This window comes from Acinonyx jubatus, chromosome D1 (assembly GCF_027475565.1).
Source record: "Acinonyx jubatus isolate Ajub_Pintada_27869175 chromosome D1, VMU_Ajub_asm_v1.0, whole genome shotgun sequence".
In the NCBI taxonomy this organism is placed as follows: Eukaryota; Metazoa; Chordata; class Mammalia; order Carnivora; family Felidae; genus Acinonyx; species Acinonyx jubatus.
The window spans coordinates 75,761,907-75,788,983 of record NC_069390.1 but is presented as its reverse complement, the minus strand read 5'-3'; the positions used below and the strand labels follow the sequence as shown (position 1 = coordinate 75,788,983).

General features: G+C 35.5%; 1 protein-coding gene across 2 annotated transcripts; it reads left to right on the top strand.

Annotated features, from left to right (window-relative positions):
- Window positions 1-110: 110 nt before the first annotated feature.
- Window positions 111-20,304, top strand: FAM76B (family with sequence similarity 76 member B). 2 transcript variants are annotated; one of them, XM_015067444.3, is made up of 10 exons: window positions 111-715; window positions 1,541-1,605; window positions 2,478-2,532; window positions 3,561-3,716; window positions 5,476-5,675; window positions 9,197-9,244; window positions 9,436-9,516; window positions 10,179-10,311; window positions 13,008-13,109; window positions 17,624-20,304. In XM_015067444.3, exons 1-10 carry the CDS (start codon window positions 629-631, stop codon window positions 17,711-17,713), a joined length of 1,017 nt encoding a protein of 338 aa, XP_014922930.1. In that variant the 5' UTR covers window positions 111-628; the 3' UTR covers window positions 17,714-20,304. The 2 variants fall into 2 exon arrangements, with proteins under 2 accessions (XP_014922930.1, XP_014922929.1); XM_015067443.3 differs by having other exon boundaries at window positions 118-715; window positions 10,176-10,311.
- Window positions 20,305-27,077: the final 6,773 nt, after the last annotated feature.

Here is a 27,077-nt window from a genome sequence, read left to right as displayed (position 1 = left end):
GTCCAATGGAAGTCAAGGGAAAAAAAAGACTGGAGGCAGAGAGTAAACCTCCGTCAACAGTTGTCCAATTGGATTGGGGAGTTCTCACTCAAACCTGCGACTGGCTGCTAGATACAGCTACTGAGGGCTTTGGGCGGGGCGAGTTTGAAGCGGATTTCGCGCGCTGATAGCGTCGGGCTGTCATTGGCCACCAACTTCCTCCCTTTGTGGGAGCTCCCTGCGTACCCGGGGTTAGGGGTTGGGAGGAGCGACCGAGTGACGCAGTAGCCTTCCCAGCCAATCCGAGATGGGGAAGGGAGGCCGAGAAGGAAGCGGATCCGCTGCCGCGCAGCTAAACCGCATCGAAGTATCCTCTTCGTCTCCCTCCGCCGCTATAGGGGCCTAAGCGGGAGCGGCTGGGACGGCGTCACTGAGAGGGCTGGGGGCGGAAGTGGAGGCGGAGGGAGACAGTGTCGACCGCAGGGCCTTGGGATCTCGCGCCGAGGCTCTGGTGGGCGCGAGGCAGGGGAGGGGGAGGAGGAGGAGCCCGCGGCCCGGGCGGCGGCGGCAGCGGCGGCGCCCGACTTCCCCGTAGGGCCCCGCCTCGGAGCGGGCTGCGGTGGAAGAGAGGAGGAGACTGAGGAGCAGGATGGCGGCCTCGGCCCTGTATGCCTGCACCAAGTGTACCCAGCGCTATCCGTTCGAGGAGCTCTCCCAGGGCCAGCAGCTCTGCAAGGTCCGTGGGCGCTGGGCGGCGGGCGGGCGGGGTTTCCTTGGTCGGAGCCCGAGGGAGCTGGGTGTCCGCTGCACTGCAGCCCGGCTCTTTTCGCCGGCGCCTTCGGAGCTTGGAGCTCTCGCCTCCTCAGCCGGGACCCCTTTATCCGAGGACGTGGGCATCAGATGGGAAAGGCCCCTGAGAGGAAAACCAAATTTTGCCCTCTTCCAAGGCGTCCCAGGAGGGGGCCGGGCCCCAACAACATTCAGGGGTCTCAGGGGTGGGGCTGAGTGAGGAGGCAGCCACCTGTCTATGCCGCAGAGACCCTGGGGTGGAGATGTTTTCATCTCGGTTTTCTGCTTGGTCTGTCCTCTCCTTCCACCGGGAGGCAGGGGACGGTTTTTGCACTTTCTTGCTAGGAACCTGAAGCCGCAAAGCTGATGGCATCCTTCTTCCCTGTCCAGGAAAGCGAAGCGACTGGTTTGGGGACAGAATGCTCTATGATTTGGAGCTCCTCCCATCCCATTAAAGCCGGGATGCTGTCTGTGAGCAACGGTGCAAAATATTAAGTAGTTTCACATTTAACCAACCCTTGAAATCGGCCCTGACAGCTTTCTTAATTTATTTGTAGCATTACCCCCACATCAAATAAAGACAAAGACACCTATGCCTTCCCTAAGGAAGTATGCTGTAATTGACCACTTACATGATAAATCACTCAATTGGGTCCGTTGGGGGACAGGTATTGTTGATGTTTTAGAGATGTTTAGGTTGTGTAATAATATTCTACCAGAAAAGTGAAATTTGGGACTTTGAGATAGATACTAATATATTGTCTTATTACAGGAATGTCGGATTGCGCATCCTATTGTAAAATGTACTTACTGCAGATCAGAATTTCAACAAGAGAGGTTTGTATACCGAACAGTTTTTGATTGTTAAAGACAGCACTGTCTGTAAGGAACACTTGGGGGTTGTCGTCCCGTATTTGTATTAAAGTGTTCTTAAATAATGGTTTAGCTTCTTAAATTTTAAGTTGTAAACCGTTTACATGTGGTGAGAGAGACCGTGTTGCCAAAAAATGGTCATTTTGTCACCTAGACTTCAGTTTAGACATGAAGAGAGGGAGAATAAATGATTGCATGGAAAATGTGCAGCTTTGCTGTCAAAAAATGGAAATACAAACAGTTATTATGAAGCTTAAAAAAAAAAAAAGACAAAACATTAGTGATGACATGGACATGAGGAAAGGTCTGTAATATTACCAACTACCTTCCAAGGGTGAAATCCAGTAACTTGTTACCATTAGAAGAACAGTACATACTTTTTAAGAGGGTGATTCCTGTTAAGGATCGGGGCACATACAAGAGAGTAGCCTAAAGAGAAGGACAAATAATTTCTTCATGTGTGGATACTGGCATCATCCTAGTGGACAAGACCCTGAGGAAGGTTAGGTAGGCACGGAGATGTGATGCTGTCCATAAATGGTGGCAAATGTGAAGATTTTGGAACTGGATAGAAAACACGAGGATTTTGGGGGGTTTTGTTTTCCATACCAAGAAATATATGATAAAAATGTATAAAGACATTTATCTAAAGTTAATGAATAAGGACTGAATTTGGATAATACACATCCCTAAAAAGATCTTTGGTCTATTTTAGAGTAAGTTTTAAGAACTACTAAAGCAAACAGTCAAATCCAAACTATATTTGCTTTAGTCCAGTGGTGTATTAATTACCTCAGCTATGTAAATTTGCTCATCTATATTCAATTCCTTTTCAGCAAAACTAATACAATATGTAAGAAGTGTGCTCAAAATGTGAAGCAATTTGGCACAGTAAGTATGTCTTACATTTTTATATTTTGTTATTGTTACTAGTCAACATTTTTCACAAAGACGGACCTTGTAAAAAATATGTATCGCTATGTCCTTAAACATTCAACACATTGAAATATTTCAGGAAAGAAGTTTTCTGTAGATAGTCTCATTGGAAGATGACAACATTTAACAGTCATTTTATGGACACGTGTATATTGAATTTGATCGTGAAATTTATGATTTTATTCCATAAAGACTCAAACATAGCAAACAAAATTTTCGTTATGGAGAACCCACTTATCTAAAGTTTGCATAATCACATTTTTATCCTCTCTTCAGAACCTCTGACAGTTTTTATATAACAGCACAATTAGGCATTTATTCACAAAATCTTGACATTATTCTAGAAGAAATTTTGTGTTATGTGTATATTACAGTCATAGTATAGTAAAGTCATGGTTACCCAAAGTGCTGGCCTTAAGTTTCTGTAAAATCCTGAATTGTCTTTTGAGTATCAAAGAAAATCAAGGTATGTTTATCATAATTTAGGTTGAATATGGTTGTGCCAGTTCTTAAGTTGAAAGCTCACATATAATATATATTCTTTTCATCATCTTTACCTGTAGATGATGAAGTTGTTAAGTGTTTTTTTTAATAAATGAAAGAGTAATTAAGCTAACCAGGATATGAAATTAGTTCATTCTCCTAAATGCTGAATATAGGAAACTTTTATATCAGTATGTACCTTTATTTTCAGTCTTTGGGATCTTTGTCACATGTAGCTTTTATATTATACAATATACTATTCAGTCATAAATACATTTCCATGATCTTATGTAACTATTTAATAGAGTTAAGAAAAAGTTGCATGACTCTAAAAATAAATGTTCATAAATAGGAAACATGATAAATGTTGTTAAATATGAGAGGGCGACATACCTGACAAAATTTTTTTACTTGTTTCCTTAATTAGTCCCAGAAATATATTGTATACTGGTCTATGTTTTACTGAGCAAATGTAGTAAAAGTGTGTATCTGTTTTTCAGCCTAAGCCTTGTCAATACTGTAACATAATTGCAGCATTTATTGGTACAAAGTGTCAGCGTTGTACAAATTCAGAAAAAAAATACGGACCACCTCAGACCTGTGAACAGTGCAAACAACAGTGTGCTTTTGATCGAAAGGAGGAAGGAAGAAGAAAGGTATTTATAGTATGATATCTTCTGAGAATTAACTAAAACACCACACAGGTGGGAAGTTATTGTGATGAATGCACTAATACCTGATGTGTCCTTTGGGTCCCTGAAAACAAGTAGTTAGATGGAAGAGTAGGGACAGTGCATTTTCTTCTTGTTGCATCACATACAATGTGTGTTGATTAGTTGAGATTACTGTATTTTGAAGCAATATTCTCTGATGGCTGTTCTGTACCATTTGGTCATCCAACGTCTTGTTCAGAATTACTAATTGCTTTTAAATCCTTTCAGCTACTTACCCTTTTGCTGATTACATGAAATTGCTGGTGTGAAAAAATACCCGATGGCACATTAACATGTGTAATTCAAAGTTAGTCTTGTGCCTTTTGATTCGGGGCTTAGTTTTCAACCATTGTTTTTCTCTACCTACAGTGACTTAAAAAGTATGTGTATGCCTATGGCATTCCTCTGCTGATCAGCACGCACACAGGCCTCCTGTTGTCTGTCAATTTCAGTTGATTTGGAGGATGACTGTCTCTTTGAGAAGCAGGTTCCTCCACAGCAGTATTTGTACCCTAGTTGTAAGACATGTCCCTCCACCACTTACTGTGTGAACAAGTAGAAGAAAGAAAATTTTATTTCTACAGGTTTAGTCTTAATTTTGGAAAAAAGTCTCTTCCCTTCCCGCTTGACACATGTGCAGTTGATCCTCATTATTTGTGGTAGTTAGGTTCTATAAAATTGCTGCAAACACTGAATTAACGAATATTGAACTATTGCTCCTAAGGGGGCAGTACAGGATTAGGTTCCTGCCTGTGGTCACAATGTTGTGATTAGTTGATCAATACTTAATCTTGTTTTGTGAATACTTCTCTTCAAAGATATCTTACTTGATATAAATTGTTGTTTGATTAAATGAAGTCATGGTAAACGCACTATATGCCTGAATGGAGTTTATCCAAGATGTGTATTTTCTACATAAGGTACATCACAGCCTTCTTGTGTTAAAGAGCACTATACATCACTTCAACACTACACTTGGGGTTCATTGTAAGCAGTGGAATCATCAATAGAAAGCACAAATGCAGAAAACATGGCACTAGATAGACCATGCAAAGGACACTTGTTTATGGTATAAGAGCTGAAAGAAGGCAGCAGAGTGTCACCTTGTTAAACTTCAGCAGGGAACATTTGCTCTCCTGCTACAGAAATTTCTTGCTGCTGTGTGCATGTTCATGAATGATCCCCAAAGCACTGTAAGTTGATTTGGGGATTACAGATAAATTTTAGCAAGTAGGTTGTGAATTTGCAAATAGGAACCTGCGAATAATGAGAATCAACTGTATATGTCATTTACGCTCTCCTTGTTTCCAAAACTAACAGTTTTCACTGTGGTGGGAACTACTGTGTCATTTAGTAAGTACACAGTGAATTAAGAATTCAGGCCAGTGCTTAGGTAAGATCTTTGAAGCACATTATCAATTTATGCTTTTTTCCTTGTAATAAGAAAAGTTTCTCCAAATTAAAAAACACTTCAAAACTAATGGAGGTCCATATATCATCCTCACCAATTTTATGATATGCCAAACAAGCGTTTTCTGAAGTTTCAGTGAAGTCTAATTTTATTTCCATTTTGCAACAATCTCACTGTGTGTGTGTAAGAGAGAACACGAGTGTGCACACAGGAATTGAATAGTTTATCTTACCTGCTTTCACTTATACTCAGTTTAGAGGTACCTTTAATACAAGTATTTTCTTTAAAAAGGTTGATGGAAAGTTACTATGCTGGCTCTGTACTTTATCATACAAGAGAGTTTTACAGAAGACAAAAGAACAGAGGAAGAGCCTGGGATCTTCACATTCAAACTCATCTTCTTCATCTCTTACTGAGAAAGACCAGCATCATTCAAAACATCATCACCACCATCATCACCATCACCATCGTCACAGCAGTAGCCATCACAAGTAAGTACTTTGAAGTCATGTTTTCTAAAATCCTCTTGGCATTTTAATGGCATATATAAGTGTTTAACTTTTTGCAGACACTAGTTTCCATTGTACATAGTAAGCATCTTGAGTTTAGGGCTTTTTCCCTACTTTATTCAGTGTACAGGCATACCTTGTTTTATTATATTTTCCTTTATTGTGTTTCATAGATACTGTTTTTTACTAATTGAGAGGTTGTGGTAACTCCTGTTGAGCAAGTCTGTGGGCAGCCATTTTCCAACAGCTTTATCTCATGATCTGTGATCAGTGATTCATAACTTGCTGAAGACTCAGATGGCATTACCATTTTTTTAGCAATAACATTTTAGTTAAAGTATGTATATTATTTCAGATGTAATGCTATTGCACATTTAATAGACTATATAGTATGGTATAAACATTACTTATGTGCAACTGGGAAACAAAAAAATTTTATTTGACTTGCTTTATTGCAATATTCTTTTTATTGCATGGTCTAGAACTGAACCCACAGTATCTTTGAGGTAAGCCTGTATAAAATTATACACAGGAGTGTGTTCATCTGTTTACCATAAAAATATAGGTAGGGCATTAACGAATTATTATATAAAATTATGATCATTTGAAGTCAAAATACAAGTAAACCAGAGTTAGTTAATGCTTCATTGGTTTATGTTATCAAAGGCCTCAATATTCTTTTTTTGTTTAAATAATTGTTAGGATTTTACTTGTAAAAATGTTTACAGTTATAAATACAAATCACAGTCATATGGAGTTATGTTTATCAGTTATCATTAATTTGTAACTTGTTTTAATTAAACCAGTGACTAGGATACATACGTTCAGTGTTTTTGCAGAACAAATTATAAGACTGTCATTTGTGATCATGATAGAAGCATTCTAAATCATGAAGGTTCCAAAAGTGTATGAAAAATAATCTCTTAAACTAGTAGTACTTTGTTCTTTTTTAAAACACATAGGCAGGAATTCTATTTGAATATAAACTGATTTTTTTTATTTTTTTTAATGTTTTTATTTATTTTTGAGAGAGAGACAGAGCATGAGCAGGGGAATGGCAGAGAGAGGGGGAGACATAGAATCTGAAGTGGGCTGCAGGCTCTGAGCTGTCAGCACAGAGCCCTACACGAAGCTTGAACTCACAGAGTGTGAGATCATGACCTGAGCTGAAGTCGGACGCTCAACCGACTGAGCCACCCAGGCGCCCCTAAACTGATTTTTAAAATGCCTTGGGAGGAAAAAGTTATATTGTAGTAATATGTATGTAGTATGAAGTTGTTTGAACTGTGGTTTTAGTCTTCATGGAAAAATCAAGAGTATTACAACATAAATTAAATACAAATCAAAATGGAAAAAACAGTGACATGATAACCAATTTTCGGAAGAATTTATTTTTCACCAGAATTCTCTGTGAGTCTTTAGAGGTCTAGATAGGTAAAACATAAATTCATTTATAGCAAATTGATGCCTACAACATTTAAGAATACGTGATATTTTTAGAATATAATATAGTTCTAATAGATTTGATCTTAAATTGTAGGCAAGCATTTATTACGAGGTTTTATTGAGGTAGTGATGTTCAGTCGCATTTTTTCCACTTGCCATACCCTGTCATCGTGCTTTTTGGATGTCACAGTAGTGGAGTGCATGGTGACTTCTAATCTGGCTATTTTGAAGAAATCTTACGGTGTTTCTGTCAGAATATCCCAGGGAACAAAATGAACATCTTGTTTCTGCTCTTTTAAGAAAACATGACAAAATAACTGTCATAATGATATATTCCTGAAACTCAACTGAAGCATCCCTTTCCTCTGTCCTTTATAAATTTTTCTTAGCATGTGATAGGACACACTGAGAGTATGTTTATAAAGATCATTCTGTGACAGTAACTTCATCTTTTGAAAGAATAACAGGTTTCAAAAGTAAAGGTAATAAGGATGGTATTGACCTTTAATTTTTTTTTTCCTTTTTATTGCTTAAGAAATAAAAATACTGTTTTGTATTTGATGGACATAGACCATTTGATGAGTAGGCAGTCAGTTTGTGAGATCCTATTTTAAGTTCACTAGATTGGAACAATTATGAGGAGCATACATATTGTAATATATAGTAATGGGTGGGGTTAGAGGACAACAAAAACAGATCAGTCTGGATCCAGGAATGGCCATCTCAGAAAGCAAAGATGAGAATTCCAAGTGTTTTCCTTAAATCATTATTAATGTGATTATTCTCACGTTATTAATGTGATTACAACACACCAACTGTTCCAGATCACTTGGAGATCTGGATAGTGCTACTCGTGTGTGGTTATATGGTTTGCTAATGCTTACAATTAAATTTGTAAAAGAAATGGCAACTGAATTCCTCAGTAGGGTTGCCATTTATTGCCACAAATAAAGAGTAACTCAGGTTTATAGAATTACGGCATTATTTCTCCAACTTGGTATTTATCTTATGACTGATTCTAAAGAACATAGTCTGACTTTTTCTTTTTTTACTTTTGCTTTAAAAACGTCTATAGCTACAGTAGTGGATTTTATACACACAAATGTATATACGTATTTGTATTTATTGTATATACGCAAGTAGTGTATGAAGTGCTTTTATGTACGTAAACTCATTTAAGTCTCATACACTTATAAGGTATATATCATACCATTTTGCAGGTGAGGGAACTAAGGCTCAGGAATTTTAAGTAACTGGCAAAATGTCACACAGCCCAGGTCTTTTCTAACACCTTACATTGTATAAATATGTGGCATCTGGTACATAGGAGATGCTCTGTTCACAAATCAATAAATGAAGGGTTAGTGCAGGATTGGCTGATACACAAGTACAGGAGAAAAGCATGTAGGGTTCATAGTGAATTATAAAGTGGTTATTAGTGTTATGGCATAATGGGAAAGAATTCATAATACAGCATTTAATTGTAAGTAAAAGTAAAATTCGTTTTTATTGTGAAACTTCTCAGTTTTTTTCAGCATGACTGTTCCAGAGTACTGACCAGAGAAAGATCTAGAGACTTTGGAAAGGGTTCTAAGGAAAACTAGGAAAGAAACAAATTAAGACATTTCTTGGTTCAAGTTGACACACTGTTCTGAGCAACAGGAGTTACTCCAAAGGAGAAATCTTCATACAGAATTATTAAGAAGGCCTTAACTTTAAAGATCAAATATTTTCTGTCTGAAGTAGTAAGGGCAGCCTAAGTATGATGACTGTCCTGCTTTATAATTGTAGAACCTTATCCTGGTGAAGAGAATTTAATCCCTATAACTGTACCTTTGTTAAAGAATTTAAGATGGGTAGTACTTGCTTGATTAGAAGTTATCTCACTAGAATGTGATTTATTCAACATATATTATCTTAGTTTGAAAACTTAAGTATGTCTTCTCTGAATAAAAAAATTCTAAACCTGTGTAATTTGAGTCCATTGGGAAGAATGCTGTTAAGCATAGATGTATTAAATAAATGTTGTTGTTAGATGTCATTTATGTATTTTTCAGAATCAGCAATCTGAGTCCAGAACAAGAGCAGGGACTGTGGAAACAGAGGTAAATATGTTAACATATTTTCTGAAGTATTTTGAGACGTATTTTCTTTTTAACGTGACTTCCCTTTAACTTTGTTACTTATGTTTTTAAAAAAATCAATGATGATCGGTAATATTTTAGAGGAAGAAGAATTATCAGGTGGTGCCTCCGCCCTTTTTACTCTAATTATTGTTATTAATGTTTGATTTCAGCCATAAATCCTCTGCAGCAATTCAGAATGAAACTCCAAAGAAAAAGCCCAAATTGGAATCTAAGCCATCTAACGGAGATAGGTAAAAATGAATTCCTTTAGCGCTGTGAAAATTCAAGTTAGTTGAACAGTTATGGTTGATTGCCAGCTATTACTAGGTAAAAGAATAGAAACATGTATCTTCTACATTGACTTTTTTGAGTCACCTAGAAGAGTAACCATAATCCGTTAAAAATTTTAACTTAATTTTGGCAATAAGCAAGTGGCACTGAACTGTTGTTCTATTTGGGGAATAAATTTGGGTTTTGAAAAAAAAAAAGGAAAACATCTGAATAGAACATTCTATTTATCTTAATTATTCTTCAGTGAAACACAAATCTAATGTGATATTTTAAATTGACCTGCTTGGAAAGATGTATTTAAATTTAAAGTATTATGAGCGTGAGTTTGTTTTAGTTCATTAGCCAAAAGTTTGCTGATGTTACTGTACAAATTGGCTGCCTATTGCTTTACACTAGAAGTATTGACCCCCTAAAAGCTAATACTGAATTATATTTCTGCAGGTGTATGTAATGTGTGCCATTAGTAAGGTAATTTGCCAGTTGCATCCATTTCTGTCAGGTACATATTTTTTTGCATTAGCCTTAAGGATGTTTGTGGAATTGTCTAATTTATGCAATTTGAACACCTGCTAATTTTCCTTCTACTTCATTTAACTGTGTTTTACTTTTTTCTTTTTAGTAGCTCTATAAATCAGTCAGCAGATAGTGGGGGAACAGACAATTTTGTCCTTATAAGTCAACTGAAAGAAGAAGTGATGTCACTTAAACGTCTCTTACAGCAGAGAGACCAGACCATTTTAGAAAAAGATAAAAAGGTAAGGACATGGTTCATTGAAGCCTGGTAAGATTTACATCTTGACTTTGCTGGGTAATTGCAAATTTTATTAGACTTCAATAACTTGGTAATGTTTATTGTGTATGATTCTTACGAGACACATTACAGAAGCCAAACTGGAACATAAGCCATCTAGTGAAGATAGGTAAAAATGGTCTTTCAGAATTTTAGTTGTAAGAATTAACTGAGGGCTAATTAGAATTGTAATATTTGAACATTAGTTTTTACTAAACTTGTAGTGTAGAAATAGGCCTGATGTCTTCATTTGGAAATGACACGTAAATGAAATATTATATGAATTCTTATTGTTTAAGAGGGTAGTTGAGTCTTTGACATACTAATCATGTATGTATTTCACTCCAGGTCAAATAACTGGTGAAAAGTAGTCCAAAGGGAATTTCCTGTGTGGTAGTCAGTGATTAGCGTTAGGTGTCTAAGATCATTTTATAGGAAGTAAATGTATTTATTAGGACTGTTTATCAGTTAGATTAAGAATATCAAACATATTGTCAGGTTAGTGAAAAGTTCTAACACTTTTTTTGTGTGAACTTGAACAGAATGGTTTCACATCTTTGGTGCTCAGTTTTTTGTTTTTTTTTTTTCATTTTAAAAATGGGAATATTGATACCATCTCATGAGATAGTTGTTACAATTACATGAAAGTATGAAGTACTAACAGCTCCTGCCACATGTTGAGTGTTCATAGCTGCTGTTATTGATGCTGGGTCATCTTTGAGGGCAGAACCTATTTTTGTACTTGTTTATACTCTTAGACTATCTAGTTTGACTTACTTCAAACATCTTATGCAATAGGAAAACATTAAACGTATTCCTTTTAAAATTGTGAACAAGACACGATTATAAATATGTGTATGAATTATCGGTCTCTGAGTATCCATAGTGTTGCTTGAATCTGAACTTTTTCCTTTGGCATTTCACAACTTTTGTGTTACAGTTTTCCTATGCCGTGATGGTTAGTAGTTTTAAGTTTATCTTAATACATTTGGACCTTACTTTAAGCAAATTCAGTATATGAAATTTAGAATTGATGTAAGATTAAAAATAGGATAGTAATGATTGTCATATTTTTTATGGTTCTTTTAATTAGCAAAATTTTTTGAATTACTGAGCTTTTATGGAAATTTATTTTATGCACAAAATCTTAGAGACATTGCTATTGCATAAAGATTTATCTGTATTAATCTAGGTAAAAGTTGAATGAAACCGTAAGTTGACTATAAAACATTCCAAATGAATTGTGGAATTTTGACCGTTTGAAATTTTTTTTCCATAGCATGACTCTTGTATGTAAGTGCAGTTTGTTGGAAGTTTTCTGCTTTTGTTAGCATTCCTTTTTTTACAAAAACACTAACAGGAAAGGAAATAATAGTGTCCTAAGAAACATAATAATTCTTAGCCTAAAATAACTACATATTTGCTATTTTTTCTTATGATGTAAATATAAGATAACCAAGGCGTTTTCTTGAGTTTATTTCACTTTATTCAGTGACTTCTAGAGCTAGCCATGTACTAGATCATGAGGATTCAAAGATGAATAAATAAATAAGACCTGATTCTTATCTTCCAGAAATTCATAATCTGAAGGCAACACACAGTGGAGTGACAAGAATAATTATCTTAGCTGATCTGATGTGAATTGACATTTCAGAACAGGAATTCCTTTGTTAATGTAGAAAACAGAGAGAGAATTCAGTTATTCTTTGAATTTGGCAAAAGCAAGGGCTTTTATTCAGACAATAAGACTATAATACACCATGATTCCTTTCTCTTTTTGCTGTTAATACATCTTTGAGGTTACTGGCTAATTACAAAACGAAGTGCAAACCTTTAAAGCTCATGTAATGAAAACCATTTGAAAATAACCAGAAGTTTTCTTCTCCATGGTTCTGATAATGAAATGATAAAATATGGACTTATTTTTTTAGTTTGAGCTCATAAATATCTTGTATTTTTATGTATGCCACTGATACTTAAGAAAAGAATGTAGCTTTCTCAAACCACTGACTTTTTGCTTGAATTTGTCTAATTTAGCCAAAGTTTTAAAGTAACTCCCTTTTCTTTCTCATTCCGTGTTAGTTGTATTTCTGTGCTTTGTTCTTAATTTTACTTCAAGTCTTAGGTGGTATTAGGTACATAATTCTGGACATAAATTTTTAAGTAAAAGCAGTATAGCTTATGGTTGATAGAACCATTCCTCTTTGTACTTCACCCAGTGTGAAACCTTCTTTTTTGTTCATGAAAGAATATTTTAACCTGAAACCACTTTCAACATTTAGTTTGCTTATGCATAATATTGAAGTATGTTGTAATTGAAGCATTTTTCCCCGGTATTGGCCATTAAACTTTTTTGTTGGCATAGTAGGTGCCAAACTCTATGTCCAGTGAAACCATCTTTAAATTGAAACAAAAGAGGCATCTTCTCAAAAGGTTTACTTGACAGTTTGGTATTATCTTACCATTAAAATACACTGTAGTAGCTTTCATTTCACAAAACAAATTCTAAGTAGGTTATAAGACTCAGCAAACTGCTAACATTTTCCACTTCTGTAATGAATTGTGATTTTATAATGAAGTATGTTGAAAATGTGTTTGTGCATGTATATGTATTACACTTTCCTACGCACATATTTATGTATATATGCTTGTTTATCTCAGCTAACTGAACTAAAGGCGGACTTTCAGTATCAAGAGTCAAATTTGAGAACAAAGATGAACAGTATGGAAAAAGCTCACAAAGAAACTGTGGAACAACTTCAGGTAAATAACATTTATGTAAACTGTTAGGCAAGGAGGGCTAACCTTGCTTATAATTAATAGTGTATTATCTTGGACTGGTTTTGGTGTCCCTATTTTAGGTGTATTTGGTGCTTTTTCAACTTTAATCTTGGTCTTATAATACTTCTTAATCCTGCTCCCCTTAAGTGTTATTGCTTGAAATCACTTGATAGGGGATTCAGTCTGTTAATTCTGAAAACTTCTGTCTAAACTTGATACAGGGTTTTCAGAGGAGGATACCGATGGAGTATGTTCAATTGATCATTGGGTGAAAGCAAAAAATTAAAAATTGGATTCATGAAACTAAGGTGAAAATAAGGTCTTTAGTACGTTTTATAAGCATTCTTCCCGTTTCCTCCCAGATAATGGGAGGTGGGCATACAAAACCAATTCTTAGGGACCTCAAGTGGAGGAAATTTATGCCACATGCAGTGATGAAAGGCAAAAGAGTGCACTTTAACCTTCATACTGTATGTTCAAAGTGTTCAGTAGGATTCTGCTGTGTGCCGCAGCGGGCAGCTTCTAGTGATCTAGGCCAAGGCCAGCCTCAAGATGAGCATACTCAGGAGGATTTCAGTGTATGTACAACTGAATGGTGAAGCCAAGGGTCCCGATAGTGACAAAGACGGCAGTATCGGTATCCGGCATGCAGAGATGGAGAGCATCCAGCAGGGACATGGATTATTCCCTTATTTAAGCCTTTTTGCACCTAGGTTTCGTAAATTTAGAAATCAGACCACACTAAATTAATTACATGTTCTGTTGATTTATAGATTCTGACGTTTTTAGAATTAATCTTTGGGTAACAGCGTTTTTAAAGTTCAGTAGTTTTAGGTCATAAAAGCATAGAGGATGCGTGCCAGCTCATAGACTGCAGATGGAAAAGTGCAGCTCCACAAGGAAAGGATTAATACTGCCCTGGCTTTTTAATCATTGTAGCATCAGGGTAAATGTGCTGTTCCTACCTTTTGGGTTGTAATTCCTCACGCTTCTTTGAAGGTAGCTTAAATTGAATAAAATTGTAAAGTGCATCTAGGAACCTGCTGAAATTTGAGTGATAGCCCTAGTCTTAATGCTTACATTAATGATCTTGCAAAGAGTTTTAAAGGGAAACCTTGTGTGGAACCTAGCACATAGTAGGCACTCAATTTGTTGAATGAGTGTTGATTTATGGAAATGTCCATCTGCCCTCTGTCCTGAGAAATTACCCATATGATTAGGGTTCTTGTACATTATCATCCACCAGCAAATATTTGCTTTATGGTATTCTTATTTTTCTCATTCAGTTATTAATACTGAATGATTACCTGGCAACAGAAGCTGTTGATAAATGATAAAATGATAAAACTTAGTACTTCTCAGTGTTCAAAATAGCAATTTGTTGTTTTATTTTCCTGCTGTAAGCACAGAGGACCTTCTTTTTGACATCTTAGTCTGATTGGTATCTTAAGCCTAACTTTTCTTGGTTGGTTGCTGAGGTTTATATAGTAGAAGAGTGACTGATGTTTATATAGAAGCATGACGTTTCTAACATGATTTTACATAGGCTGTCTTATTTGCTCTTTAGAGTAACTTTGAGTTCCCATTTTACAGATGAAATGGTGGTCATTTAATTAGAACTGACGTAGAAACGTACATCTTCTGATTCAGATTAAACTGTACTTTCTCCTGTGTTCCCACCAACTCGGGTCACTCAGGTTTCTGTTTAATCCTTGTTATCAGACCACTTCCCTGTATCTTTTGTGTTACTGCTGGAGACATTCTGTTACAGTTGTATGCCCTCTTTTAACTGTACTCCCTTCAACCATGTACGAGTAGGGTTTTCTGCCTAGGTGTGTAAATATAGTTAACTATTTTTCTTATCTTTCTGTGATAAAATACTGCACCTGTAGCAGAAGACTTACTTTGTTTTAATAATTCTCAAAACATTTTTAACTATCAAACCTGGGAAATAAATCAGTGAGCATTACAAGGCAAAATTATGCAAAATACCAAAATAAACAACCTAAGTTGTCTAAAAAGACTACCAAATAAAAAATCCTACCTTTTGTTGAGGAGCTAAGTTAATAAAGGGAGAAAGGGAACAAGCTTTGAGTGCCTACTATGTATCAGCCTCTGTGTTAGGCTCAGTGTTTTATATATTTGGTTAGTTATTTCAACTCCTCTTGGGGTGGTGACATTTCTGTTTTACATATGAGAAAATAGACTGCGAGTTTTTGTAACAAAATCTGTATGATTTCAGATAGTCTTTCCTTTAGGCCAGTGTTTCTAAACATTTTTAGCTTAACTTGTTAAGAGTCTTAAATGATCTTTTTCAGGGTGCATAATAAAGAAATAACATTAGGATAAAAATTTTAAATGCATACATATTTAAGTGTTGCATTATAAAATGTTTTAATGTACCTAAATTAGAATAATACACATTTGGGCTTGTCTCCATTTAACAACTGATGCACTATTTATTTTTCTTAAAGGCTTTTTTCTTGCATAACTTATCAGCAACTAAGTTTATTAGTGATGTGATTAGGAGACTGAATATATAAAGGCAAAGTGAAAATTAGCTGCTAAAAAATTAAAAGGAAGAACTGCTTTCAACACTTAATGTTCTTGTGTTTCATACTTAGAATATGAAAATTATGAACTCTTTAATTTTTGTGTTTGCTTCTAATTGATGACTGAGGAAAGATAATTCAAATATTAACTTTTTAATGACTTGGTATGTCAATATAAAAGGCTTTGCATAAAGAAAACTTAGATCTGATGGCAATCTCTTTGAGGCACATCTGCAAACATAATTTTTTTTATGTCCTTCACTAATCTGTATTTTAAATTTTCTGTTAAGATTTCTGTTTTTAGCAAGAGTCTATTATAATTATAAGTTACATAACATGTAGCTAACAATAAAAAGAAAACAATTTGAAACTAATAACAGTGGCTAAGACTGGTCAGCCGAGTAATAAACCAGTTGATCATTGGTATACTCACTTGACTTACCACTAACTACCAGACATTCTCATTATTTGTCTTCTGAGTTTCTCAAACTGTTTAATTTTAAAGGAAAAACAAAAATCCTTTTAAATTCTTTATGATTTTCTAGATTTCATATTGAAATTGAATTTGAAATTGAAACTCTTAATTACCATCTTATTTAACAACTGTTAGAGAAATGCTGTATGTGCAGTTGAACATAAAAATGATTAGATGCGCAAATATGAGATAGTTCTATGAATATTTGCATTTAGGAGGTAATAGGTATTAATTTGGGGAGAGTTTGGTTGAAGAAAAGTGGGGGAGTGGAGGTACAAAGCTTGGAAAAGGTGTATGTTTCATGAAACTGGTTTAAGATGGGACACAGAGAAGGGGGCAGGGTGTTCTCTTGCCCTACAGAGGCCAAATTAGAGAAGATGAAGCACCGAGGTTAAAAAGCATATCTAGGTAATAAAAAATCTTGAGATTTGTGAAGGAAAATAAATGGTATTCCTCCCTAAACCAGAGAAAAAAATTTGTTCTTAGGGCAGTGCTCAGACTCTAGTCCACTGTCAACACTCTCCACACTTGGGCTGAAAAACTCCAAAGGTATTTGATTGTGAATGTATTTGTGGATATGGAGGGCCCTTATTACCTGTGCTTCCACAGTTAAGAGAGGCAAAGGCAGTCAATGTGAAAATACTCACTTGAAGGTCGTCCCTCCTTACACATTCCTCCTCACTAAACACTGTTGATTGTCATAGTGCATTGTTTCAAGGACAGTGTCTTTGTCAGTGGTCTGTGGAACGTTTGCATGATGTGCACAAACAGTTCAGACTGAGGGCAAAGTGAAATTTTGAATCTTTGAAAAAAAAGTTTCAACCTTTCACAAACCTGAAAACAGTGATGGTGTGTAAATGTTCAAATTACATCAAAACCAGTACCAAATGACTGTTATGGCAATTAAAGGAACACAAGATCAGACAGGGTGCTTCAAAAAAGTTGTTTGAAGAACATTAGGTTGAGAAAATTGGCAAAGTGATAAAGAGTGAATGTTTTTGCAAAAAGGACCTCTTATGCTTATTCTATAAATAGGTAAATCTATGAAAGATTTTGTACAGTTTTTGGGCAGTATTCCTCCCAAATCATCACTTGAGTCATTATAAAATTTATTTTCATTGTTTTCATTTTACATCTTTAAGATAAAGAACTAAATATGTTTTCCTTATTTAAAATTTGGCCCTCTTTTAAATGGATTCACTCTGAGTTGCCTTTTTTCTAACCGATTGTATCTTTGACATTTACATTGACATTTTACAAAGGGGGGTGATAAACCAATCTAAAATTTTCCTTCTCCATATCCAACATTAAAGGGATGAACCTAAATATACTAATTCTTTCATTTATTTTAAGTGCTTCAATGAAATCTTGTTCTATAAGTGAAAAGAACAGCATTAAATAAGTAGTCTTCTTCAGTGTGACTTAATATTTCAAGCATTTTTCATCTTAAATGTTTTTGTCTCCCACAGGCCAAAAACAGAGAACTACTCAAACAGGTCGCAGCATTGTCAAAGGGTAAAAAGTTTGACAAAAGTGGAAGCGTACTAACATCCCCTTGAGAAAGTTTTTCATGTAGTGTTTCTGCTGAAAATGTACATTTGAAAAAAATTCTGTGAAGCCCTTAAATTCTGTGTAGTGGAGAAATATTTTTGCACACCAAATGAATTGGCGTGTTTCCTATTCACTTTTGTAACTGATACACAGCATTTTTTAAGTTGTAAAACGTTCAAATAAAACTTCAACTGGTTTGAAGTTACTTTTTAATTATTTGATATCCAGGAACTTTTTTGCCAGCAATAGTATTAAACACTTGTAAAGGAGTGCATGAGTAGTGCTCTTTATAAAATGCAACAGGCAATAATAGATTACGGTTTTCAGAAGTCAGAGCAGCAGGGTTTGGGTTGGTTTTGTTTTGTGTTTTACACTATACTAATTTCAGATAAACGTTTTCAATTTAGAAATACAAAAACTTTTAAACAAGGAAAATGGTGAACACTGGTTTTTTGGTAATTGTGTTTTTACTTTGCATCAACATGAACTTAGGAGAAAATCATGGTGCTTTTATTAAATGAACTTCAGAATATATGTAAATATGTTTTTAAAAGTTACATCATTAACATTAGTTAGTAAACTGGTATTTTCATTATTCGTATAGGAATTAATGTTTATTGTACAGTATCCAAGGTAAAATGTGTTCTGTTTTGTACAAACTACTGTAGATTTTTACTTACAAGTGCCTTTTGCCACCTAATGTTTTTATTTATAGGAATGCCGATCTTTTGTACATACAGTTTGTTTTAAAATCATGTTTAATAAATGTTTGTATATAAATGCATATGTACAGAAGCCTATTTCAAAAGGAAATCAAAGTTGTTAGTAAAATGTTTGAGTTTGCATTAAGAACTGATAATGCATATAGACTCTAGATGATTTTGTGGTTTGTGTGTGATATGAGAAGCTGTTGGTCACTGAATTCATTGAATTATGTAAAAATACTTCCCAAAGATTTAATTTTAAATCGTTTCTGATAGAGTAATTTTATTTTTTATGTCCTATGGCTTCATGTTCATATTTTGTGAGTTACATATTTTGCTTTCTTTTTGTTTTATAAAAGTTTTTTAAAAATTTATAATTTTTCTGCAGTGGTCCATATATCTGCTTTCCCTATAATATGTGGTTATCTAAGTTAATATTTATGTACACCGTACTTGATTTGTAAGTTTAAAGCAAATCTGGAAAAATTTAAATAACTTAAATCAATCCATGATTATCTTTGAATAAATTGGAATCTACTGTAAGATACAGGCACTATTTATAAAAAAATTATATCAGAGTCTTTAAAATTGTCTATTAAAGGTTAAGGTAGGTTGGGATAGGTTATGTAAAGTTATTGACTAATTATTTTCTGATCCGGTGGTTTCCAGTCTTTAATGGAATTGATCTCCTCCTTAATAAATGCCAGTTCAGACGTTTAGTTCAATTTTAAAGCATCAGGCATTGCTAGATCTACTGTATAGAGTGGAAGAGAGTGCCTTCTCTTAGGAATTTATGGGCAAGGCTAAATTTGTTTTAATTAAACTGTTATTAAATTTATTAGTTTTAAGTTGTTTTTAAACAAACAATGATTATGAATGTCACATCAAAGATCATCTTTCCTCAGAACACAGGATGATTATAATTGTTTTTAAGATAACTGGTGTTTTAGGAGATTATTCCTATAGCTTGTCATTATACATTGATACCAGATAATTCTTTGTCCAATTTGAAAACATGTAATCTAGGGTAATTTTGAAGTAATAGCAAAAAGATTGAATCAGTCGGACTTGGAAAAATTAAATCAGTTTATTTTTATGAGCTCTTCATGCAATAATCTTCCTAAATTGAGTACTCTCAACAATGGTAGGTAATGCCTTCTTAACACAGATTTTAATGTTTGCAGGATTTGCTAAATTCGTAAGATACTCCTTACCTTTCTTTAAAATTTATAATGTTTTATATTCTGGTTTCATAGTCATTTATCAGTCCACAGAGGTCATTATGATTTTAAAAATAAATTATGTAATAGTTCTTATAACTTGTTGGAGCTGCTACTAAAAAACAAGGTGCCCCTTTCCCCTTTTTTTACAAAACAGATTAAAAATTGAAAATCAGTCTAAATGATTAAGCTTTGTAAATTCCAAGGCTAAAGCCTTTGAGGGGCTTCACAGTATTTAGTCCTAATTAAATACCATCTCTCTATTCCATGACCGTATTTTATAACTTAATTTTTTTTGCAATTGTATAAACTAGTAATTGAGTCCCAGTCCTGGATCTGTAGTGTATTGACATAATGAGCTGATACTCTTTAAATGTGGACCTGTAAGGAGATACTATGGTGTGCCGTATTGTGCTTTTTAGCCCGTTTTCCGCAATTAATTAGCATTTACCAGTGAGGGTCGTTTTGGCCCAAGTTATTTATGTATTAATAGCCTGTGAATATTGCAGTCCTTTTTAGATTGTATTGGTCTCAAGATGCATTCTGCGGTGAACCTGGTAAGCTGTTCACATGTATAGACTATTGAAATACTGTACTTGTACACATCTGACTGTTGACATTTTGTACTTTTTTCTAAATCCAATATTTCACAATAAAAACTTGTCAAAAAAGTTTTGTATTAGTTTCCTATTGCTTCTGTAATAAAATACCATAAACTTAGTGGCTTAAAATAGGAAAGATGGATTCTCTTTCGCAGTTCTGGATGGCCAGAAGTCCAAAATCAGTCTCACTGGGCTGATGTCAGAGTGTTGGCAGGACGGTTCCTTCTGGAGGCTCAAGGGGATAACCTGTTTTCATGCCTTTTCCAGCTTCTGGGAACTGTGTTCTTTGCATTCCTTGGCTCTTTGCCCCTTCCTCCATCTGCAAAGCCAAAAAGTGTAGCATCTTCAAGTCCCTCTACCTCTGTCATTATGTCTTTTTTCTTCAGTCATGCTCTCTCCCTTTGCTGTCTCTTATTATCCCTCTCAAGGACATCATTGAGTCCATCTGGATGATCAGGAGTCTTCCTAGCTCAAATCCTTAGTCATTTCTGCACTCCTTATTGTCACATAAGGTAACATATTCACAGAGGTTAGAACATGGGCATCTTAGAGGACCATTACTGAGCCTACCTGTAAGCTTCATCTACATTTTCCCAGAATGAGGCTTTACAACAGCACATTTGAGAGAACTGGCTGAGGCAAACATTTAGTTTTGCTACATGTTCAGTAAGACTGCTTTCAGGTAACTGTTACTGAGATACTGGGATATTTTCAAGGTAACAATAAAGCAAATAAAGCCATAGGTAGTTACAGATTTGCAGACTTTGGAACATGACTAAAACCAGGCAATGTTGTTTGATAGAATTGAGTTAAGGATCTGATTCTTTATAGTCCAGTTGGGGAGACCATAAACATGAAAAAATATCTGGAACTTAACCTTGGTATTATAAAGTGTAATAAGAAGCTAATAGCTTTAGCAAGGGCAATGTAAGAATTGTGGTTAAGGTTAGTCTAAGTCACTGCTTTCTCAAACTTGAGCATGTATCAGTCACAGGGAGGGATGGGGGGGGGGGGTTGTGAAGCACGTGTTGCCGGGCCTCTGCCCCAATTTCTTGAGTCCATAAATCTGGGATCGGTCCCGAGAATTTGCACTTCTAAGCTCCCAGGTAATGCTGATGTTTCCGGCTTAATGCCCACACTCTGAAAACAAGTGGTATATAAAACAAAGCACGAAAAGTTTTCAGGGATAATGAGTAGAGGAAATTTTGAAAAGAATTGGGGAATGAACTTGGAAAAATTACTTGGAACTACATTTTCAAGGCAGTTTGGGTAGTCTCTACTAGAGTTGGAAAGGAAGTGATGTAAGACCAGATAATTTAATGCTTTGAAAAGACTGTAGGTATCATTTTCTCCAACTGCTTTATTTTATAGCCAGGGAAGTGGAGCAGGAAGTGGTAAATGACTTGAGTACTGACTTTTATGAATGCCTTGCCATTTTCCAAAAAGAATTTGAGGTAGCTTGGCTTAAGTGACTTGTACCTAGACAGTTTGCCACACAACTGAAAACCGGTATTACAGAGATACGTGTATAGTTGTCCTGTGAGACATAGCTAAGAGGTTATCCATTGGATGAACATCATCCATTGGATGTCAGATGGAGAAGACAAGCTTATGGGCAGAGAAAAGTCTCAATTCTAAGCAATGTCTCAGCATGTAAGGTGCAGAATTTGTTTTTTAATTGACAAGAGGATAGTAGATGACAAGCCCAGTGTTTTTTTCTCTCCTGTTTGATTCTGGTATAACTGTGTTGGAATTTTTGTGCTAGTCACTACTTTTCAAGAAACAAAAATACAAGCTGAGAAGTTACATGATTAGAGGGTTGAGAACTGTATTTTGACTCTAATAATTGACTTGTTTCTAAAATAAAGACCAACAGCCCTATAGAAACTGAGCCAGAGAAATGAGTAGACTATTCAAAGGGAAACTGCAAATGCTTTTTAACCATGTGAAAAGATGACCTTATTCATAAGAAAAAAAAATCAAAAATAAAATTAAAAGTTTGTGGACTTAACCATTTCTCACCTATAGGTTTGCAATATTCCAAACCTGACAACATACTTTGTTAACAAAATTGTAGGGAAACACACTCTCCGACATTCCTGACGGTCATTGCAAAATAGTCCTATGGAGTTTTAAGAGCTGGCAGCATTACATATATAGTTATGCTTTGACCTAGCAATCCAATTTCTAGGAATCTATCCCAAACACAGTCTTACAAAAGTGAAGAGGCATATGTGCAACTCAGTTATTTGCAGTAGCAGTAACAGAAAACAATTGAAATTAAGGGATTGCTTAAAAAGAAAAAAAAACTATATCCATATAACGGAATCTATGTAACTGTAAAATTTACTCAGCTACTACTCAGTAGGTTAAGTGAGAAAGGCAAACTAGAGGAAAGGGTGTTGTAGCATGCTGAGAAGGGGAGGGCTGTACGCACATATACAAAAGTATCTGCTTATATTTTTCAAAAATTGAAACCTTAACCATAATTGTTTAAAATGGTTACCAATTAGGCATGGGGCAGAAATGTTGGAGGTTAGAGCCTGGAGTTCTTTGAACATAACATGTTTCGTTGATTTGACTTTGGAGTCCCTTGAATACTTTTGCAAGGTTATAAAGTAAAACCATCTAAAGTTTTTAAATTTTTTATGTGAGTATATTGGACACATTAGTTTCAGGTATATAGCCTGGCGATTAGACAAGTTGATGCATTACGGTATCTATGCTCACAAGTGTAGCTTCCATCTGTCACGATACAACACTATTACAGTATCATTGACTACACTCCTGGTGCTGGACCTTTTATTCCCATGACTAATTCATTCCATAACTGGAAGCCTGTATCTCCGACTCCCCTTCACCCATAAAGTAAAACTATCTTAAAAAAAAACAAAACAAAACAAAACAAAAAAAACCAGTTGTACCTAAATATATAGCCAGTTGGTACCATAACCACACAGATTATTCTAATTGCTATAAAATGCAATAACTCGTGCCTTCTTAGTGGGAATATGTTCTAAGGTAAAAGACGAACTGCAAAAATAATTTTACACTGTTGACCAAAATCCTATTGTTGATGACAGTGTCAGTATTGTTATTCTGAAATTATTGCGTGGGATAAGATTTTGTGGAATAAAGCAATAATTATGGGATATTCTATTATTCCACTTGTTGGCTCAGGACTGGTATTCTTGACTAAAGAGGTAAGAGATACAAATTCAGCAAAATCTGTGTGGTCATGTTTTTAGTTAGAATTACCAGTATAAACTCAAGATATTTTATCTAAGAAAAAAACAGATATTTGGTAGGAAATGTATGCATCATCTTGTCATGCCAGATAGATAAAAAACTATCAAGGACTATTTAGTATGCTCTCAAAAAGACTCAGAAGCCAATTGGAAGATTGTACAATTTGCACATCAATATAGAAAATTATAGCCACAATGCGTTGAAACACTGAATAAGTTTTTTTTAAACATTTTTTTTTAACGTTTACTTATTTTTGACACAAAGAGAGACAGAGCTTGAACGAGGGAGGGTCAGAGAGAGAGGGAGACACAGAACCTGAAACAGGCTCCGGGCTCTGAGCTGTCAGCACAGAGCCCGACAAGGGGCTTGAACTCACAGACCACAAGATCATGACCTGAGCCGAAATCGGACGCTTAACCAACTGAGCCACCCAGGTACCCCAAACACTGCATAAGTTTTAAATACATGATTCAGAATGATGCTAGATACACACACCATACAAAAAACAAAGCACTAATTGCTCACCACTAGGGGATGCTATAGAGCTAACTCATTATTTCAAAAATTGGTAAATAAATAGAAAAGAAACAATATTTCCTACAGTTCTCATACAAACTGTACATCTGGGTAGGTAAGTAATAAATGAGGGGTACAATCTCTTTTGAAGAGGCATTCCAGTTAATAAGTGAAACTGCAATTTTAACACTTTGCAATATTAACACTTTGCAACTTCTAGTGAATTGATGGAGAAAATAAACATTGTTTATACTTAGGTCCGCTGCTCAAAATACACAGAGACCCATTTTTAACATCACGTGTTTTCTTATTGAGGAACATACTCTACCCATAATTTTTCCAGAAAAGAATCAAATGTACATATGATCAGACATGTGCCAATTTTCAGGAAATAGGGCAGAGATTGTGGTGAATGACAGCAAAGGGATGCAGTTGGGATATTGTTTCAAGAAAGTGATGGAGAGGAGCCTATAGAGTGAGAGGTACTTAGGTGATCCCAACCAATCACAATGTGTGGACCTTGAATCAAAGAAAACTTAAAAATTGAAAAAAAAATTTAATCACTTATGATGCAACTGGGAATTTAAATGATGTTTAATGACATGAAGGAATTATTAACTTTATTAACTCCTTAAGTGAGATAATGGTATTTTTGTAGCTAGTTTAATTTTTTATTGAGATATAATTAACATGTGACAGTTTCAGGCATACAACATAATAATTTGATATTTGTATAATTTGCAAATATGTTTAATTTTTTAAAGTTTTGTAAATGTCTATTTATTTTTGAAAGAGAGAGAGTGCAAGTGGGGGAGGGACAGAAAGAGAGGGAGACACAGACTCTGAAGCAGGCTCCAGGCTCTAAGCTGTCAGCACAGAGCCCAAAGAGGGGCTTGAACCCATGGACTGTGAGATCATGACCTGAGCCGAAGTTGGGCGCTTAACTGAGTGAACCATCCAGGTGCCCCAAATACATTTAATTTTTTAAATAGTCTTTCTAGAGACACCCACTAAACTACTTACAGTGAAATATCATGATGTTTAGTACTCTTCAAAATAATACAGGGAGCGAGGTGGATGGGAATATAAATGAAACAGGATTGTCTGTGAGTTGTTAATTATGGGAAATGAGTAATTGGGTTCTGGCAATTCATTAAACTATTCACTTTATGTAAGTTTAAGTTTTTTTTCATAATAAAAAGTAACGCAATCATCACCACCATCACCCCTGCCAAATTATAGCTCACTTTATAAACGCATACTCACAGAAAAAAAAAAGGGGGGGGGGAATAACAATACAAAAAATGAGTAGAGAAGCTAGAACAAGCAATCCTAAAATTTGTATGGAACTCCAAAAGACCCCGAATAGCCAAAGTAATTTTGAAAAAGAAAACCAAAGCAGGAGGCATCACGATCCCAGACTGTAGCCTCTACTACAAAGCTGTCATCATCAAGACAGCATGGTATTGGCACAAAAACAGACACAGAGACCAATGGAATAGAATAGAGACTCCAGAATTGGACCCACAAAAGTATGGCCAACTAATCTTTGACAAAGCAGGAAAGAATATCCAATGGAAAAAAGTCTCTTTAACAAATGGTGCTGGGAGAACTGGACAGCAACATGCAGAAGAACGAATCTAGACCACTTTCTTACACCATTCACAAAAATAAACTCAAAATGGATGAAGGACCTGAATGTGAGACAGGAAACCATTAAAACGCGAGAGGAGAAAGCAGGAAGAAACCTCTCTGACCTCAGCCACAGCAATTTCTTATGCAACACATCTCCAAAGGCAAGGGAATTAAAAGCAAAAATGAACTATTGGGACCTCGTGAAGATAAAAATCGTCTGCACTGCAAAGGAAACAATCAACAAAACTAAAAGGCAACCGAAGGAATAGGAAAAGATATATGCAAATGACATATCGGACAAAGGGCTGGTATCCAAAATCTATAAAGAACTCACCAAACTAAGTCCACACCCGAAAAACAAATAATCCAGTGAAGAAATGGGAAGAAGACATGAATAGACACTTCTCTAAAGAAGACATCCAGATGGCCAACAGGCACATGAAAAGATGTTCAACCTCACTCCTCAACAGGGAAATACAAATCAAAACCACACTGAAGTATCACCTCACGCCAGTCAGAGTGGCTAAAATGAACAAATCAGAAGACTATAGATGCTGGAGAGGAGGTAGAGACATGGAAACCCTCTTGCACTGCTGGTGGGAATGCAAACTGGTGCAGCCACTCTGGAAAACAGTGTGGAGGTTCCTCACAAAATTAAAAATAGAATTACCCTACGACCTAGCAATAGCACTACTAGGAATCTATCCAAAGGATACAGGAGTACAGATTCATAGGGGTACATGTACCCCAATGTTTATAGCAGCACTTTCAACAATAGCCAAATTATGGAAAGAGCCTAAATGCCCATCAATTGATGAATGGATAAAGAAGTTGTGGTTTATATATATAATGGAATACTACTTGGCAATGAGAAAGAATGAAATATGGCCTTTTGTAGCAATGTGGATGGAACTGGAAAGTGTTATGCTAAGTAAAATAAGTCACACAGAGAAAGACAGATACCATATGTTTTCACTCTTATATGGATCCTAAGAAACTTAGCAGAAGACCATGGGGGAAGGGAAGGAGAAAAAAAAGGTACAGAGAGGGAAGGAGGCAAACCATAAGAGACTCTTAAAAATTGAGGATAAACTGAGGGTTGATGGGGGGTGGGAGGGAGGGGAGGGTGGGTGATGGGCACTGAGGAGGGCTCCTGTTGGGATGAGCACTGGGTATTGTATGGAAACCAATTTGACAATAAATTTCATATTTAAAAAAATTGAGTAGAAATAAAGGTGAAAAAAAGACCATCTTTAATTCTACCAAAATCTGTTTTGTACATTTTTTATGGAATTATCCATGATGGCTATGATCATATTACAGTATAATTTTGATTCCTGCTTCCACTCTTCACTTTCTAGATAAGCTCATTAAATATTCTCTATAAGATAATGAGTCCCAAATTTATATCAACAGCCTGACCCTTTCTCCTAGTTTCCAGACTAT